This window comes from Zosterops lateralis (genome assembly GCF_965231275.1).
Source record: "Zosterops lateralis genome assembly, chromosome: 8".
NCBI lineage: Eukaryota > Metazoa > Chordata > Aves > Passeriformes > Zosteropidae > Zosterops > Zosterops lateralis.
The window spans coordinates 16697563-16717979 of NC_139768.1; the positions used below are offsets into that span (position 1 = coordinate 16697563).

General features: G+C 41.5%; 1 protein-coding gene across 1 annotated transcript in view; it reads right to left on the reverse strand.

Moving 5' to 3' along the window:
• Window positions 1–343, reverse strand: part of COL17A1 (collagen type XVII alpha 1 chain) — a gene marked incomplete at its 5' end in the record, with an annotated part of 32492 nt that extends 32149 nt beyond the window's left edge. The window contains one exon of the mRNA XM_083866991.1: window positions 289–343. Within this exon, the coding sequence (XP_083723117.1) occupies window positions 289–343 (55 nt within the window). The remainder of the gene's footprint in view (window positions 1–288) is intronic.
• Window positions 344–20417: the final 20074 nt, after the last annotated feature.

Sequence of the window (20417 nt, forward strand, 5' to 3'; positions counted from 1 at the left end):
CAATTTCTAGGCCACCCAGGGCATTGATTTCAGAGCTAGGAGCAGCATCCCAGGGTCTGCACTACAAATGCTACCACAGGGCAATCATCTGGTTAAACAATCAGGTCACATGTCTCTAAATGTCTGACCTTGTCATTCTATTCCTTACTCTGACTTCAACACAGAGCCCAGGGCCAGGAGCAGAACTTAGTTCTGCAGCTCTGGACAGCATTTAATCCCTTACAGAAATGGCCATTCACTTCTGTGATTTCTGGGGTGTGATATAAAAATTAAAACTCTCCTCCTTACGTCTTTCAGTAACTTCTGATCCATCTTGCCTCGTTTTCTTTGTTACAGAATCCATATCATTGCCACCTGCAAGGAGAACAGAGGAACTGCACTCAGAGCTCCAGGAAGAATAAGAAATGACAACAGCTCCCCACACATCCCACCACTTTGCTTGCTTTGGATGGGGACCAGACTGCCTGGAAGATGCCTGTGCCAGGGAGTTTACAGAGCCCTTCCAGAGCCATGTGATTACTACCAATGGACTGCCACCTACAACACTAGATACTGCACAAGGCAGCAGAGCTGGAACACCAGGAGGGGCTGTAAAGCCAGCAGGTGAGACAGAGGGATTTGAAGCAAATCCACTCAGTGATGGAGTTTAGACCTGGATTTATATCCAGACTGCACTACATTACGGTCTCCAGCTGTGCCCTTATAAAGGTTTGATAAAAATCAGTGGATCCAAACACTACTCCCACACATCTGTTTTGGGCAGGACTCAACAATACAGGATTAACTGTGCAGGCAAAGGTACTCCTAAAGGAGTAAGCTACCTGCACCCTGCCAGCACTGCCAGAAAAACCTCAGCAGATATATTGCTGCTCTGGTAACAGCCATAGTGTATTCTCAGGGTATACTGATGCTAAAGCCACAACATTGACTTTAGCAAAGCTGAAAAAACACTGGAGGTACCTTTGAACTAGCTCTTTTTGGCAGCAAGGAACCTAAGATAGCAAGTGCTTTATCTTGCTTTATGGGTAGAGCAGCAACAGTTTGGAGACCCTGTCTGTGGCTTTGGAATCTGATCCACTTTAATGCCAGCTCAGGTCAGTCTACACAGTGTTGGAACTGATGCTGTGAATGCTGTGTACACTCTTTTCCTTTACTTTGATCCTTCTCTTGTCAAAATTATAATCTCTACCAGAGGTATGACTGTCTGCCAAGGCAGGAATACCACAAAAATATGATTGTGGAAAAGAGACATCATCTAGAAGAGAAAACACTTCTGTCAGAAGGAACCACACAATTGCTCACTTCTAGTCTTGCTAAGATAGCATTTCATCTTGTGCAGCCACAGACAATGAGAAGGAAAAGATTTTAATTTACACACAAGTTCACCATAGGCCAAAACTCTTTACTGGATTTGAAGTCTTCTCCTTAAAACAGAAGGCCCAGCTGTACCAAACCCACCACATTAAGATGTTGAGTCTAAAAGAAGCACTGGGCAAAATTCCTTCCAAGTTTTTAAAGCTCAACTTGACGCAGAACCCAAGACCATGTCTCCCAGTTCTGTTAAATTTGAGTTTGATCCTCATGATTCCTTTTCTGCAGCTCCCTTGATGTTAAACTTGTACTGACCAGGCATAAATACTGACACAAGGCAAGATGCAGCAGAGAATCTGCAGGAATATCCAACATTCAGATTCAATTCTGCCTTTAACCAGCTCCTGCTATCCCCAGAGCTGGACAGGACCAATTTGAGCAGAGAAGGCACAGTGCCAGCTGAGCCACTTTAGCCTCCCATGATAGACTCATCCACACTTTGCAGAGAACAACACAGAATACCACAGCCCTCACTCTCACTGCTGACCCTGAGCTTGTCTAAACAGCCCTGTAAGTGGAGCTCCTGAGGCCACATCCAAGTTCTTACACAACCTGGTGGCAGCAGGACGCTGCTCAACCCTTACAATGCTTGCTAACATTAGGGATTTCCAAGGGATTTTCCAGGGTGTTAATTCCAGCACATATGCAAGACTCAAGCTACATGCATTAGGAGAGTTGCTCCTCCAGCAGGGTAACAGTCCCCTGCAACAGAAGGGTTTGTGGTCATTCACTCCAAGGAAAGGCATTATCTCTGCAACTCTTCTTTACTGCATCAACAGTGGAAGCATCTTTCAAGCTCTCTCCCTAAAAACAGATGCTGGAAGCTGTAGATGTCAGCACTGCTGACTTTATCAGTGTTTTTGGCAAGGAGCACAGTTTTGTATTTGGAAACTGCTTTCCTACTGCTTTGTAGTCCCAGAACTCCACTTGCTCTCTGCTATTGGGTGGTGCTGGTTATGGATGCTGGAAGAGGCCAGCACCACCATGGAGTGAATGCATCTTCTACATCTTTGCCTTCCCTTGAGAAAGGGAAGTATCTTGCTCTGATACCAACTAGGAAAAAATAATAGGTTAAAGTCCATCTTTGGAGCCATGCATGCCACAGTCCAGCCCCAGCACAGTGCCTTTGCACACAGATGCCAGCAGACTGACTGTGCTGCATTTCCATCACCTGCCAGGCCTGACTCATCTCCCCAGCTCCTATCTGCAGTCACAAAGGCATAGCTCTGGGCTATGTCTGTGGCATGGCAACAGCGCTGTTGAATCAGAGAAGCCATCTGCAGTCATCTCGGAGCAACAAGCAGCAACTTGTGAACTGGGGTCACTCAGACAGTGCAGAAGGTAAGACAACAAGACTATGGCCCCTTTTCCATAAGCTCAGGGGCAGTGTGCTTGTGGCACCCACAGAAACAGAGAACTTGTGGCCATTATTGGCACTAGGAACCAGGAGAGGCGAAGCACTGCCACACTTGTGCAGGCTGCTCCTCCTCTGTACAGCATTGAAAGCAGGATAATAACTGCCCAGCACTGCAGGACATGCTCAGAGCTGTGCTTTCCACAAAAGCCTGACAATGCAGAGTACCTCTCACACCCCTGTTCCACATCACTGCAGTGCAGCACACTGGCAAGGACACTAAGCCATTCTGAGATGTGACATTCAATCCTCTCTTATCATTTTAAAATATAGGTACTGTATGCAATGGTAATAAAGTTTATTACTGATATATTTCAAAGGGGAGTGGAATAGCCACAAAGGTGTCATTTGGTGGAAAAATAAAAGCAAATACGTTTCAGCTACTTTTATCCCTCCACACGGTTCTCCCAGTTTTCATCTCACAACACTGCTGCACTCACAGCACATCCTTCCAGCTCTCTTCTCTCCAGAGGTTCCTGCTATGAGACACTCCATTAGGAGAAAGAGGCACCTGCAGGTGCTGAGATTAATAATATTTAATGTCAGTGGAACCTTTTGATCATGAGTACTCTGACACTCAGCAGATGCCCTCCAATGATACCACTGACTATGCCTCCCATCATATCACATATCTTTTTGGGTGCCCCTTCCTCTTAAGCTTTTCAGCTGCCACTGGCCTGGAACTAAAAGAATTGGTTAAAAAATGATCCCTTATCTCTTTTAATCCCATAGATTAGAAATTTGATCTTCTTGTTCTGCTCTAAAAGCTGTTACTTTCAAGTCATCAAAACCAACACAGTCAGAACTGAATAAACCAAATCATACTTCCAAATCTGCTCATTTTGTAGGCTGAAATTATGCAAATGCCAGGGAAGCAGGTTAGATGCCCAGCCAAAGCTTGAACATGCTGAACATGAACCAAATTCTATCCTGCTCACAGCCTGTCCCAGCTTCTTGGACACCAATATGTGCTCACATTTCAGAGCACAAGCAACAACATTGCCCAGACTTCACTCTGCTTTGCCACACACCTTCCTTTCAAAAATATGTCCTCACTGTCTCTACTTATCTGTGCTACTCAGAAAGAAGTAGACCACTCTGACCTGATAACAAACTTCTTGGCTCTGGCACAGAAAAGGAGACAAACAATCTGTATTAATGAAAAAAGTGCTTGCAGAATGGGAAAATCCACTGTCACCATTTCACAAATGAAGCAACTGGTCACAGAAAAGTAACTTCCCTAAAGTCACTCAAGCCAGTCTAAAGACAGGAAAAGGAAAGTCTTTATGCCACCATGGTCAAATTGCTGGACTTGCCATAGAAAAAGGATTCAAACTGATTCTCAAGTCACACTCTTCTGACTTACTGTGACCAAAACACCTCATAATCTATGACAAAAATACAGCACAAAATACATGGTCAGTGAGTCACTGCTGATAACAAACTCACTTTGAGACAAAGCAAAGTTTGTCCCTGGCAATACAAACTTTCATCTAGAAGCAGTTCTAGGCACTGAGGACTAGAAATTTATTCCCTAATATTACACCCTGCACCCACCATCTGAAGCTCCAATTTATAATCACTACTACTCCAGCACATTCCATGTCTGCTCAGTTTTAAAAGCAGCCAACAGATGATCTGAATTTTGCCATGCTGACAACTTTATGGAAGAGAGAAATTCAGCTAAACTTCATTTATTTTGTGGTAGTTTCACAAAACGCATTAAAAATGTACCCATAACTTGGCTTCACATTTTGTTTCTCCCAGCAGGTAAACGCCTTTCACTGGATACTTACTTCAAAAGAGTAGTATTCACTGACAAAGAGAAACCCAAAATTACCCAGCCCTTAAGCCAACTTGTTTTTATATTGTATTCCCCACAGAAAAATATAACACCTCCTTTATCCTGCCTGAAAAGTCAGCCTTGTTCTTAAAGGAATCTAGAAGACAGAAAATAAAGGATACCTTTTTCTGCCTTTTTTTTTTTTTTTTTTTTTTTTTTTTTTTTTTTTTAAGCAATGTAACTTACCTGGAGTGCTTTGGTTACTGAAATGAAAATCTTTTTTTCTCGTCAACTGCTTCCCTTCTACCAAAAATTTGCCACCTACACTTTATATCATGTCCTTCCGAAGGTGTGTGGAATCTGAGTGATCATCCAAAAATGTTCACCTCTTCTTAATTCATCCTGTTTTATTCCTGCCCTTCTTTTGCTTTTCTATTCCTATGCTCTTATACAAGTCCCAACAAAGGCGTGTCGTGGTTTCCTGCCTCACCCTACCCTTCAAATTATCTGACACTCACTAAAAAAAAGATCTGCCTCCAGGAATCAAACTTTATTGAAAGTAAAAATGCTCCTTGCCATTCGCTCAGGTAGCTTAACTATTGAGTTAATAGTTAATTATTAGACAGACAAAGGTATAAAGGCTTATGTCAGGGAACGTGAACATGTATGGAAGTACTTTCTGACACATGATCTGAGATCTGTTTGGGATTTTTTTGCAGGAAATTACATAGCACTTGCTTATGCCACTGCAAAGCTGCCTGCAAGGTAAGCATATTCTGCTGCTTGCAAATACAACAGGCTGAACTACTACCACTACTACAAACTGGCTGAAAATAACAGAAGTGTTTTGCCAACTCCACAGATATTTATCTCTATTCAGAAGACAGCAATTTTAATAAATATTAATAAACAAAAATACACCAAATCAAGTAAGAAACAAAAGTTCTTCCATGTATACTACCTGCAAACTTCTCACTGCATAGGAACTGAAGCAGAAGGGCAGCCATGGTGAGTTAAAGCAAACCTCCATCCAGCTCAGGACCCTGCTTTCTTACCACAGCTCATTGAACCAGTGCTGGGAACACCAGCTAAACAGGACAAGCACATGCAGATATTTCCCTGGTGTACAGAGTCAAAAGCAACAGCACTGCAGTCATTTTTTGACAGATGGTTTTCCATTAGTTTGTCCAATTAGTTTTTGAATCTGTATATTTTATATGTACACTGTCCTACTGCAAAGATTTTTATAGCTTAGCTATGCCTTATGTAAAGATGTTTCCTCCTGCTGAACATAACAGTGCCATTCAGTGCCCTGTGCTTCTTTCTAAGAATCAGAATTCACCTTGGCTTTTCTCACCCTACACAGATTTTGACAGATTTCCTATTTTGCTGCTCTACAGCACTGCACTCCACTCTAAAGTCCTTGCCCTGTGTTTTTGATGGTGATCAGGACCTCTTTGAAACTGATCAATGCATCTCCTAAATTCCAGACTTTGTATTTATAATTACCTTTAGACAGATATTTATGCAGCATAATTTCTTCCCTTGCATGCAGGAAGAAACTATTACTCTGCTTTCGGAACACTAATCAAAAGAATATTTAATTGTCTAAACAAACTGCATGTGGTAATTAAGTCATCAAGAGGTGTAGAACTCAGCCCAAGACCTGGTCAAACTGCACTTGGCTTTAAGCCTTGACCAAAAAGATAAAAGTGGCTTTAGCTTTCTGAACTTCATGCTCTTTGAACATGACACAGAACTGTCCCTCTTGTTATCAACTGCACCTAAAATGTGCACATCATTCATCTTATTTTACACTCACTTTCAGCAAAATCCAGCATTGCTTCAGGCACACGAGTTGTTCAAGAAAAAACAGCATTGAATGCACTGGGCTATTCTTGCTCTGTAAAATCTACCAGTATGAGGGAGACTTACTGGAATGGCACACAGACTTCACTGGACAAGTGACAGGACCAAACATTTTCAGACAAAGTTCTCAGGATTGGAGAAATTTCCACCTTCCTTTACCTCTGTCTACCAGTTTTCTTTATGTAGAAACAAAATTAAGTCATCACAATTTTGATAAAATAAGAAAATTGGAGTATTTTAATCCCTGCAATTTTGTGACAAAGATCCTGGTTTAATGTTTATTAAGAACAAAGTGCTCAAGGAGCATCTCTTGATAAGACATTCTGCCAAATTCTCACTGGAAAGTTAAAGAACATAAAGTTAGGGTATAACATGAAAGAAAACTAAAAATAAATCACATCTTGAGAGCCTCCTGAGCACTGGCTTCACATTTAACAAGGACAGATAAGACAAGATGGAGTTGAGAGTGCTGCCTGCTGAAACACATTGATTAGTTCACTCAGGTCCCTGCTGGGCAAGTGTCAACATCACAGACATAATTTAGAGAGGTCCTGAGCTGCTTCACCTTTTACTGAAGTCAGTGATTGCCTCAGATACTCAGAGTCACTCTAAGTTAGGTGTCTAGTGGCAGAGTGCAAAGAATTGGATTAGACCCAGCTTCAGGTCCTCAGCTGCCACTCCTGCACTACCAGTGGTGTGTGGATCGGTGGTTAGAGCAGAGACGGCACCGTGAGCTCCTCTTGGAGTAACAATCACCGTCATCCCATCCCCATCTGTCCTGCTCAGTTTTGCTGGTAGAAGCCGTAGAAATCTGCTGAGATAGAGACATGCTCCTGTTGGGGGTACCTGGGAATGTTCTACTAGATGCAGAGTTTGCTGCTTTTCCTGCTCCCAGAACAAGAAGAAGCTGCAGGGACACTGAGCTTTCAGTCGATGCCTCAGTCTGTCAGTTAGAGACATCAAATCACAGCTGAAGACAGCACCATTTTCCTGGTGAAAGATGCTCCAAGAGTTTACAGCACCTGATGCTGGCACTGAAAAAGTTGAGAAGATGAGGCAGAACTCTACTCTGCACATTCACTGCTCCTGGAGATGGGCTGTGCTACAGTACATCTGAATCACTTCTTACTCTGTAAGGGGAGTCCAAATATAAAGGTTCTCAAATCTGAACCAGCTCATTTGGTCGTGGCCATTCTCTAAAAGCTTAAGGTGTGTTCATGGTTTAGAAGCAGACAAGTTATGATAACTTGTCACCTTCAACTTCAAAGGAAGCTGTGGAGCAACGAATAAGGTGCACATTAGCCTGATAATTCTGTCTTGATTGGCACATAAATTACACAACTCGTGAATCAGCCAAGAAGCTGATTGGAATAGTGCAGGCCCACACAAGGATGATTTGCACAAGGAAGAAGAAGCCACACCTATTTCTGTATAGCAACTGTAGTTCCCTCCATGCCTTGGTTTTACACAAGGCAGCCAGGCAGCCACTGAACCAACCAGAGTCTCCTGAGTCACACCTTGACTCAATGCCCTGAGTCCATGGTTTGCACATCACTTGGGAAACTCACCGTGAGTAACCTCAGGCGTGAATAAAAGCCTTGTTGGGAACTGATCATCTTTTCTGGGGTGCAGGGAGGTGAGTAATGTCAGGATGCAAAAAAACTTTGCTAATTCCATCTCTCAGGTCCCAGGATACTTCAGTAATCAAGTCTTGGCTGTTTGTACTCATTAACACAAAGATTGTACAGCTAAGGACTGCCTTTCCTTTCTCCTTCTGGCTTTATATAGCATTCCACATAGCTTCTCAGTGCAAACAATAAAGAACAATATTTATAATAAAGTTATACCTTCATATTACGGAGTATTATAGAAGAGTTCCTCGACAGTATAAGACAGACTGAATTGTACTAGCCCAGAGAAGTGGGCCTGGACTGTTCTGCAGGGGCACAGCAAGTGGGAGGAGGTGGCTGAAGACTTGGGCTTGCTGCTCTTATCATCGCCATGTAGACAGGAGGAGTGGGTCTTTTCAGCAGCTGTAGACAGCTGTGTGCCTCTGCTCACAGACAAGTCTGTACAGACACCAGGGCCCTGGTGCTGCCATGGTGCTCTGCAATACAACTCCCTAATAGTCCCTAGCAAGCAGCCCAGTCCAAGGACTGGGCATGGACATGCACATTGTCTTGTGTGGCTGGGACTGCTCCTGATAATGTAAGTTTTGGTGACAGATGCAAACAAAACACATCTGTGACCTCTTAAAGGCCCCCTTGTCCCCCACGCTGCTTTTTATGCACATCAATGCTTGGGCACATTTTACATCCCAGTACAGGTCAGGCTGCACAGCAGGAGTTGGCTGGCAGAGCCTGGAGTTATCACACATGTCAGACTCAACTCTAATGGCATCAAGATTGCAATGTAAATAGATCTGTGTGCAAAGGTGACCTGCTGTCATCTCTCCCTTCCCCTCTCTCCACACCCCACCCCACCCCACTGTCCCCAGAGAAATTAGGGAGCTACCCCAGCTGTCCAGCACACCACAGCATCTGCCATGGAACAGGGCTGTGAAGCAGATGAGCCTGATCACTGCCACTCTGAGGAGTTTCACTGCAAGTCTAAGTGAAGTAATTTGCATCCATAAGATTCTTCTCCTTCACAGTGCTGGCATGATGAATAATCCCTTTCACTTTGTCCTGCAGGTAAGAGTTGCCTGCAATTCATGCTGCACACAGCAGCACAGCTATGAGCTGGACTGAGGCTCTATTTTGATGCTGGTAGTTATTCCCAAAGAGCCTACTGCCCAATCTGCTTGGTCAAAGGGAACCAGTCCTTGACTATTTTACTTACCATAGTTACACAAGTTGCATGCACAGAATCAAATAATTTCCTGTCCCCTGGCTTTTAGAGAGCTCCTGCCTATTTGAAAGTCCACCTATGAACCCTTAAAACAGTTTTAGCACCAGTGCCTTTCAGACAAAAGCTTGTGCTAACCTCACATATCAAATGTTTCAGGCAGACAGCAAAGGGACACAACCAGTGCCAGATGACCTGGCTGTGGTGCTGCCAATACACATAGTGGAGAAAAGTCAAAGCAAGCTGTTTACAAAAAAACTGGCACCATGGAAGAAAGAAAAACAACCCAAACAAAACACTTAAAAAAGTCCTTCTAGCAGCTCCAAAGAAAATAAGGTATGATTTGTGAACAGTTCATCAGCATATTCATGCTTGAAATTTCAAGCAATTAGTATCTCAAACAAACAATTCTACCAGTTCTACCTGTGCCAGTCCAAAGCCTTCAGAAAGCAACACGGGGAGAATTGCAGTGCAAACTGCACTGCAAAAATACAGGACCAAAGCTGGAGACAAAAGCTCTGCTTATCTTGAAGCTCTGCCTCAGAAAATAATGGGTGTTGGCAAATAAGTGTGATTTCTGTCTGCAATCGTGACAGAAAATTCAAAGCACATATTGGCAAAAAAAATCTTGATGAAAAATCTCTGGCAGGCTCAGCTACAGTTTGTAGCAACTCACCTCCTATACAGAGAGATAGATTCTCATTAGCAGGAAGGAAAATGCAGGGGATGGTGCCTGAAGGGTCTCCAAGAGCAGTTTTCTTTTGCTTTTCCCCTTTCCAGCCCTACACATTCCTGTCCTGCAAGTCCTTTTACCAGCTAAGTTTCCAAGTGTCATTTTCGGATAAAGGATTATTTCACAATCCAGGAATCTTTAGGAATAGAAGGGCCATTGATGCTGTGTCACTCGGGTGAGTTTGTGCATAGAACAAGAATATCTCCTGGAAGTAGCTGAGCACTGAGAATGAAATTAAACGCACAATTGTGCTTAAAGCCCACAGCTCATACCCAGTCCAAGAAACCTGGCTAAGCACTTGGGATCACTGCTGGGGATAAGTGAAGAAAGCACTAGGCCTGTTGCTGGAGGCACGGCTGAACTGCAACCTTAGTCTGAAACCTTCGACAAAATAAAATTAAAATACTGATTTTTCATGGAGAAGCGAGAGAAGATCATCCCAGTGGTGGATATAGTCACTTGGAACATGTAGTCACATGCAAACATATATGCTCACTGTACAGTGATCTAAACCTGTGTTTTTCACACTGGTCTCTCCAACCCTGTGATTAGATACTCTGTCCTGGGCTGAAGGGGCTTTGAGAAAATGCTTCCTTTAAAATAATGAGATTTTTGAGGGAATTGTCAATCTTAGGTGTAAAGTTTCTGAGGGGGAAAAAGAAGGGGGTTTATAAAAGTGTTAGAACAGATGTCCTCTGTATATCCTGGGAAGTTCTGGCTATCCCCAATGAAAAATAAGACTGAGGCCATCCCACAAATTTCCTGAATTGGACCTTGAATGGAAGGCTGCAGAGTTCTACAAGATTTCTGTTCAGAGATGGTCTCTGTCAACATCATCCTTCTTTGCTAGGAAAGTACTTTCTGTGATTAGGTTCTCAAGCATTTCAGGGTGGTGCTCATTTTCCACTGCCAATGTAAACAGAATGAAAAGCCCCTGCTGGGCTACTACAGTGTTCCCTCTAAGGGAACATGCTCTGCTGTAAGCCCTGTTTATTGCCACTGATCATCATGGCTTTATCATGGACTGGAATTTATCAAAGTACATACTGGGGTTATAATTAGGGATGGGCATTTCAGTTCACACCAGCTTTTTGTTCTCCTGGGTTCTTCACAACCATAAATCAATTTCCAATCTGAGTATTGCAAAACAGTTTCAAATCAAGAGATTGGTTTCCATTAGCATAAAGCTGGATTGGGCTTGTTCCTGTTGCATTTGTTTAGATCTGCATTAATAACACACAGTAAAAGAGCAATCTGGATCTTATTTTGGTTCTGAAGGTGACCTAGCACTTGTTATAATGGCTTGTGGCAAGAAGGTGTGTGAAACTGCTTTTATTCCTGTTTCTGCTGCTATTTATTTGCTGAACTGGTCCTCAGAAAGGCTTGAATCCTTCTTGGCTGCTATCATGCTGCACCTGCTTTTCCTGGGGCACACAGGCTCAAGCTGCCATGTGCAGGCTTGCAAAGCCCCAGTTTAAATGGCACTCCTTTATTAGAGGATACATTCCAGAGGCATCAAATATTATTATCCGATACACGTGACTAGAAGACTGCTGATCTCCTGCAGGACTGCGAGCACAAGATGGGACATGAGACTTGGTAAAATTGCTCTCCAGAACACACCTCACATGGCAGCTGAAGCTTTGGACGTGTTGTCAGTACTGAGTTTGGAGACCCTTCTCTCTCACACTGCAAAAATCACTGAAGTAAACAATAAATCAATCTCATGAAGACAGTAGCTCTCACTTCTTCAGTTGCCTTTTCTGTGGAAACATTCTACTACATTATCAAAATTATGTTTCCAATTCAACACTCTTCTCCCTCTTCCAGTTTTCAAGAATTCCCCAGTATTCTCCCCAAAACAGAGAAATTAACAGTTCTCTTTCTACTTCTTTCACAAATTTTCTTTATCTTCTCTTTTTAGCAAGTAGTTATGGGTAATTCCGACATTTTGTCATCGCAGGAGGGAAGCTGTTATTTCAATTCACATTGAAACAGAGTTGTGTGAAATTTTCAAATTTAGTACTTCAACTGTGCCTGATTTCCACAGGGAAGTTTATAGGTGTCTTCACTTCTAGGGTCATCTGGTTGTTTACAAAAAGACTCCTTTATATGATGTTTGCAGAAAGCATAGTGGTCTTTCTTTTTTCAACAGGTCATTGAGAAAGTTTGGAGAGAGTAAAGTGTCTACAGTGTGCTGCCTGCTCCCTGATGGTTATTCTGGAGATAACATAAATCTTTGCTCTGTTCGTGAGAAGTTGTCACAGACTGAAATCGGAATCTTTCTTTTTTTTCTACACTGGGATTTATTTTTATGATCTTGGCTAAAAGGTGCAAGGTCTATCTCTCTCAAATTCTGCTGTTAAATACGGATTTTTATAAACAGTAATTATTTATCTCTTTCACATTGTCTTTCACCTGTATCTTGTCGTGTTAAAATTATAGCATTTGTGGACTTCCTTCTATTTTGACACAGAGACCTTCAACAATCTCAATCAAGTTTCTCATCTACATCTGTCACCCTGGCACAGAATTCCTGACCATACAAATGTTCCTGCAGAAACAGAACAGACCAGATCCACAGAGAACAGTCACAACACAGAGTCACTACTTCTCTTCAGAAACCATTTGGAAGGAAACAAATACAAGGGTTAAAATAAGCCAGACCTCACACTTTCTTTTTTGCCTTGACTCTGAGTCAGTTAAGAACAGACATTTGTAAAAGCTGGAAACTGTGGCTGGAGTCACAATGCAGTTAGAGACACACCATTTATCAATAGTTAGAATAAGAATAAATATTTGAGCAATATTACAGAAGAAAATGTCATGGCTTACAGCTCATTAACAAGTGTTTTTCAATTTTTTTTTTAATGATCTCTCACTGTTCTTTAATCTAGGACATCTTTTAGTTTGCAGCTTTCTTCTTATGTGGGTTTAAAGCAGTTTTCAGCACCATTCATGGATATTTTGTTTATGTTCCCTTTCCCTCAGAATGGGAAACTCTCCAAGTTTCTCACTTTTCATTAGAGATTATGCTTCTGCAAGCAATCTCTAGCCAGACACACCTTTGCCATACAAACCACAAGTGATATGCTAATTCCAACCCAAAACTGTGTGCTCAAGAATAAACAAAGAGAAGATTTGTGACCTAGAAGAAAAGAGAACAGATGAGTGTGAGCCTCTTCATATTTTTTATTTCTGCCTTGTAAGAACAGAGGTTAAATCCTAGAATCATAGAATGGTTTGGGTTGGAAGAGACCTTTAAGAACAACTAGTTCTAGCCCCTCCCACTAGACCAGGTTGCTCAGAACCCAATCCAACCTGGCCTTGAACACTTCCAGGGATGGGCCATCCACAACTTCTCTGGACAACCTGTGCCACTGCTTCACCACCCTCACAGTAAAGAATTTCTTCCTAACATCTGATCTAAGCCTGCCCTCTTCCAGTTTGAAGCCATTCAGCTCTTGTCCTATCACTACCTGCACCTGTCAAAAGTCCCCCTCCAGCTCTCTTATGGGCTCCCTTCAGACACTGGAATGCCATAATTAAGTCATCTCAAAGCCTTATATTCTTGACCATGCAGTCTCTGGAATATCTTACCCATGACTGCTGGTGTAGCAGTAGTAAAAAGAGTAGCAATAATAACATAACAATGTTAACAGCAAATATTATTTTTATAGAAATCATGCAGCTCTTTCATGCATGGCAGTCTTCCAGTTACCCCGTGTAGTTAGAACTGAGACAATCCTAAGTTGCTGCATCTATCACAATTCATTTAATTGAGCTGTCACTCTTTGATATTATTAAAATGACACTGTTAAGGTGACAACTGTAGGACCAGCTCTCCAATATGCCAGAGATGATGGAGATGTTTTTTCTTTTCAACAAGACTCATTTCTGTGGAGTTAGGCAGGAACATTTGTTCATTTTCTTTGCTGACTTCTTTCACTCATTTCTCTTGATGATCCCAAACTGGCTGAGGGTCACACTGCCTTGCACAAGGGGGTCTTTTCTGGAATAGCTCACTATTTTTGCTAAACACAACTGTTACAATTTTGGTTGCAATGAACAAAACAACAAAGATATAAACAACTATATTCAGAGAAGTATAATGAGCAGTAGCTGGCTTTACTGGGAAAGACTCTACATACCCTGGTTCCCAAGCTCCAAGTGACTCTTTCACACCTTGCTCTCCCCAGTCAGGGACAGCAGTGATTTTATCACTCCTTCATACAACGTCACCTGTAAGAGGATCTCATTTTACAAACCAGCTTTACTTCAGTACCAAGAAGGTATTTAAAATCAAAAGTAAAAGGAGGAAAGATGGCATGATGGCAAGTACACTGTGTTCCAGCTGCTCAGCTGGAAAGGCAGAGCCCTGATGAAAAAGGAAGCTTTCCTTTTCAGGACTTGATCACTGACTTCAGACAAGCACATTATTTTTTCTAAGTAGTTCTGAGGAAAATATTTACAAGTGAACACTCAAAACTTGGATCCAAGCTATTTAAGTTGTCTCTGCTTCCAGTTTCTGGCAGCTTTTCTGACTTGGCTCTGAACCTTTTGACTGTGCCCATCTCTATTTTCATGTCTCTGCTTGAAAAATCCTGTTTCTTATCCAAAGCACAAAAGTATTGCCCTTTCCAAAAGCCAGGTCTGTTGTTTGTCACTTCTTCTCAGCAAGATGACTGGCTGGAAACTTAGTTGTAACTCAAACTTTTAATTTCACAGCCATTCAGATTCTCATTAATTTGCTTCCATCAGAAGTTTGTCTTGTGAGACCTGTGATAACACACAGCTTTCTCTTATTAAAATCAAGGCATTCTGGGCTCATCCTCACTCCATATGTTGTGTATTTCAGATGTTCCTGCTGGCAAGGAGCTCTTTGGGTATTTTTATTTTTATCACAGGGTTGCCAGATGCATGGTATGGTGGCTGCCTTCCTTATCCAGTGCCTGCAAAGGTGCTTTTTGGATTCTACTTTAATAATATCCATGATTAAAGTTGTCAGCTGAAGGCTTTGTAACTACAACACCTAAAGATGCTTTTAATTTTCAGCATAAATTAAAGAGTTCAGAGCAAAATATTTACACCTCCTCCCCAAATATTAAAATCTGTACTAAGAAATCATTCTGTTAGGCATAATGGCAATATAAAACTAATGGATAAAACACAGTATAGGTGGTGATCTGAAGTGAGGTACCCTCACTAACAAGTGTTTGTATTTTTCGGAGTTCAGTACACTGAGTTCACTGAATCCATTTCATTTTGAAAGATGAGGCCAAATGAAAGCACTCACTGCATCCACTTCTGTCAGAACAGCATTTGTGTAAACCTATAAAGAACACTCTGAGAGTCTTATACATTTCCTTTGATGTGCATGTGTCATTTTAAGCACATAGAATTACATAACTGTGGAAAATATGGCTGAAAACACCTTCAACTAGGTTTCTTGTCCATCTCTCTGTCCAAAGCCTACCTCCACATTAATTATTCTTCACAAGTTTTTTGTTTTGTTTTGTTTAGTTTTATTTTGTTTTGTTTTGTTTTTGTTTTAACACTTTTAAAGCTTTCCACGAGGTTTCAGAGCCTCCTGACGTGATCTGCTCCATAATTCCCATACTTGCTGCTAGGAACTTCAAATGTCTTGAGTTCCAAACAAGCATCTTGAGCTGACAATCAGCTCCTTTCTTCTCTTTTCAGTAGAACTCATCTCCTTTCTTGCTGTCACCTTCTATGTATTTGAATGCTGTTGTCACATATGCCATGAGGGTTTTCAACACCAAACTAAGCTTCTCCTGCTCCTGCAGCTTTTCTCAGACATTGAGTTTCCTGGACCTCCAACCAGTGGGCACTACCTCCAACCTTCCAGGGAGTACCCAAGTGCTTAAAGCTACACACATATTTAAGTGCTGTGCTGAGCTGGGGACTTCATTTCTAGTGTTGCCCAAGGCTGTTAAACATGTGCTGGTCTGGTTTAATTGCATGACATTTCAGTTAATTACTGTTTTGATTATAAATCTGGCAGTTTTGCAAATATCTTTAAAATCGTAACTGCAGGTAAAAAACTATTCTATTTTGCTAATGAAGGACACAACCAGTGCCAAACTATTGTGAACCTTATCTACCTGATCAGCAGGCAGTGTTTAACTTATAGTTTCATAAGGTACTTCCTTAAGAGTGCAGGCATGAACAGCATGCATTGGCAACTGGTATTCTTAATATGTCTGCAAGCAAATTAATTTACCAATAAACAGCCATGCCCAATGCCTAATGCAGAGTGAGACATTGATACACACATAAACCCTCTTCCTCATCCATGATGAGTTCAATCCCCTCCGAGCACCCAAAATGTAGCAGACAGAACAGAACCTGTGGCAGCTGACACATGCCAAGTGTATGCAATCAAGCAAAACATGAAGAAATCAACAAGCCAATACATGTGCATAAAATATTATAACGAAAACTTAGGCAGACAGAGACCAAGAGGGAATAAGATGGAATGGAAATAGAGACTAGGTAACTGCCAGAGTCAAGAGCAATCAGCTCACAGGTGGGAGGGCAGTGAACCATGGCTGGGCTGATGTTAAAGGGGCTGTTAGAATTACATGCTTCTGTTTCTGTTTACTTTACTGTAGCTATTTGCAGAATCTTTTAGCTTTTCCTAAAACTAATGCACAATGTTTGCACAATGAAACAATAACAAACTGGTAAAAAAGACCAGCATCTAGAAGCAAAAAGTCAAGTGTACGATAAAAATGTACAGTTCCCAACACATAAACAACTTAGCAATAAGCAAGTGTGTGATTCAATACAAGACAATTGTTTGCTGTGCACTGTGTGAATGTGCAATATTCATAGAATATGTCTGGGTCAAGTGTTCAAGAACTGTCAGGGACAAATGCAAATGGTATTTTAAAGAATTACGAAGAATGTACTAAGAGTGTTCCTTCAATGCATTTTTTAATACCTCGCTCAGGACTTGCATTTTTTAAAATCAGTGGAAGAACACACTCAACATTCCTCTGTGGAATATATTCTAAAGATGCTCTCAACACATGCCCATCTTTTCATGAAAACCCTCCTGATCTGGTAACCACCCCTTGGGATTCCTCCACTTGAGCTGATGAAGTCACAGTTTAATTACCTACAGCATCAGTTTGAATGTGGCTGTGGGACATAAATGTAAAGGGAATCTTGGAGTACAGATGCATTAATTCTAGTAATGGTTTTAACAAACCAAAACACTGAAGAAGGCTGCATCTCCTACACAGTTGCTTCCCACAAAAAAAGCACCTGAGCATTTAATCTTATCTCACTTCACTTACCTTTCTTCTACCCAAATTATGCAGATGAACAAAATTCTTACAAATTAATTAAATCGAATTAGTTGTTGATATAAAATCATCAATTCCCATGAAATCAGCTAAGCTAAAAATTAAATTGGCTCATGTGGTTTTTGCTGTTTAAAAAATAAATGCAGCAATAATTAACAGCTGCAATAGAGTTTGTCATGGTAACCTCAGGGTGTGAGGTTTGATCCTCTACATTTGGATGGTAAATCATTGCAACTTCTCCATCCTATCTCTGGGGATGGTTCCCACACATAGGTTTACTTAGGAAAGTAAATCCATCTTTGTAAGGAATATATATGAGCCACATCTTTCCTATCCCTCCTCAGTGGAATTGCTTCCATTCTCCTGGTAACACACCCAAGTCTTAAAACTGCATCACTGAATGACTTCACCTCTCTGGCCTGCTCCTGAGGCTTGGCAATCAATCTTTGGTGGACTAGAATTTATAATAAAAGGAAAACTTATTGATTATTTAGCTTCTTGAGCTTCTTTCAGCCTCTCCACTGCCTGGTGGACTCTTCAGAGCACTGTACCTCAGATTGGTTGTCTGGTGTCAAAATCAGACCGCAGGTTTGACTGTGAAAAATCTGGAATAATGAGACTGGCAGAGCTGATGGAGATCTGACTGCAGCACTGAGCAGAAAGGGTAATTTCTTCATTTGCAGTTTTTCTGGCAGTTATACAGGGACTCTGCCAGCATAAGCTTGGAGTATCTCTCCCAGTGTTGGCTTTTGAGATACATTTGTATTTCTTGCCTGAAAGATGTACCCATGTTTACCTCACTGAGATGGAAAAGAAACATGTCACCAAACAGAGTAAACTGTAGGGAGTAGATGATATCTGTGATTAATCTTTGCACCCACAAGTGTAAGTATATGTGCACTGTTGATCCTAGAAAAGTGAATCTCACATAAGACTTCCTATCCAGACATCAAATGGACAGTTTTAACACTATCCATGCCCAGTTTCACAGTCTCAAGAACAGGCAGGGTATATACACCATGTAAAATTTAAGAGTGATCTATCTGCTGATCTAAATCTTGAGGAGCCTTTCAAGAGAAAACTTGTCAGTGCATACCCATGTGTTGAGGTACCACCACACATTTAACAGTGATGAAATAGATTATTCTGGCATATGTTACCCATGAAATGCTTGTAATTAACTCAAGGAAAAAATGCGCTAAACTTTAAAGCATCAAAACCAGAATAACTCAGCTGTGAATGAACTGCAGGATTTCTCTTTGCAGGAGTGTCATGTAATATGGTTTGGCATGGCTGTCATCAAAGAGGTTGATGACAAAGAGAGCTTGTGTTGATGTGTGTGGTGGAGGTCACTGCAGCCTGGACACACAGCTGAAGTTTAACTGATGAGGGAAAACTCATCAGTTAAAGCAGGTGGCATTTGCTAGCTTGGTTCACTCAGCATCAGTTCAGTGTTCCTGCCCTCCACTTAAGACAAATGTTCTTCACCCAAAATACAATCACCTTAATGTGCTGAGAGGGAGACTGGTGGCTTTCCCACACTGAGTGAAACACTCACACTAATGCAGGCAGCTGCAATTCCAGTACCCTCAGCACCACATGAAATAACACCATTAGCTGACTCCATATGCCACACTTCCACTAAAGTTCCATCAGGACAGCAGAGTTCTGCTTCCCTTCATTTCAGCACTAACTTTCTCAATGACTTCCAATGTCACAAGGACTAAGCTGCCCTTCTGCAGGAAGACAACACAACAACAGTAAAAAAAATGTAACAGTAATTACTTGAGCCCACAGAGGTTGTAAGAAAATATTACACACTCATCAGCAAAGCTTTCTGCATGTCTGTGTAGAGAAAGAGACTCAAAATGCAGTTATTTGAGATAGGAATATGAGTAGAAAATTTGCACTGAAATTGCTTTGGAAATAATTGGAACAGAAGCAATACAGGTCATAAACACTGAAAAAAATATTTTTTATTGAGCCATAACTAGCATAAACAGTATTTTTCATTTAAGAAAAAGGGAGAAGTCAAAGAAGCTTTTTACTTGCTAAAGTAAAGCCCATTTTACTTGCTAAAGGAAATGGCACTGAAGACAATTATGTTGTCTTCTCTTTAGCTGAGTATTCTGGGAAGAGGGGTGATACAAGAGTATTTATTGAGTTCCCATTGATTTTTAGTATCTTAAATCTTTTGAATTTTAAGAATTTGCCTCAACCTTTACATTAAGAAGTGACAGTTTCATATCTGTTCCCAAATTTTGGTGAATTGCCAGCTTCACGATTCTGAGGCAGCTGTTCTTAGGCATGTGATTTGGTTTGCACAAATATTCCACAGACATCTCCCCCATCTCACAACACTCATGCACACTTGAAACATCGCATTGGTTATTAACTGTATGGAAACCAGGAGAGAGCTTTAAGCCAGCTCTCACTCACTTGTGAGCCTCATTTGCAGCATAAGGTGGTGGTAGTGCCTGACAACAGTGCCACATTGAAATCTCAGCCCTCTAGATATGGCTTTATCCTCACGGGTATAAGAGATGGAAACCTGCCATGAACATTTTAATATTTCATCCTTAGGAAAAGACTTCTAAAATTTTACTTTATAAGGCTTTCTCTAGCCTCAGGTAAATGACCTGTTTAATTTCCAGGGAGGAAGTGTGTTTTTAAACCTTGCCTGCTGATGTTGCATTTTGGTAGGGTGTGTTCAGAAGAATGGTTACTTGTTCTAAAACAGAAAAATACCCAGTGGTGCTGCTGAGGTGATGACGGACACTACTTACTCATGTCTGCACTCAGAGCAACAGGGAAACCCCACAAGTTCAGGAAGGAGAAGTCTCCATCTCTGCTTACATGCTCACAGGATGACTTGTTTGGTACACCAGTTTAATCCCCTGGGTCCCACCAAGGCCTCCAAACTATAGGTGACTGCTCAAACCAGCTTGTCTGCACTTGCAAATAAACCATGTTCACTCTTCCAGCTTCACCAACTCCAGCAGTACAGATAAACGTGAGCAACCCAAGAGTTATGTGCACACAGCACAGACTGAACTCTTATATCAG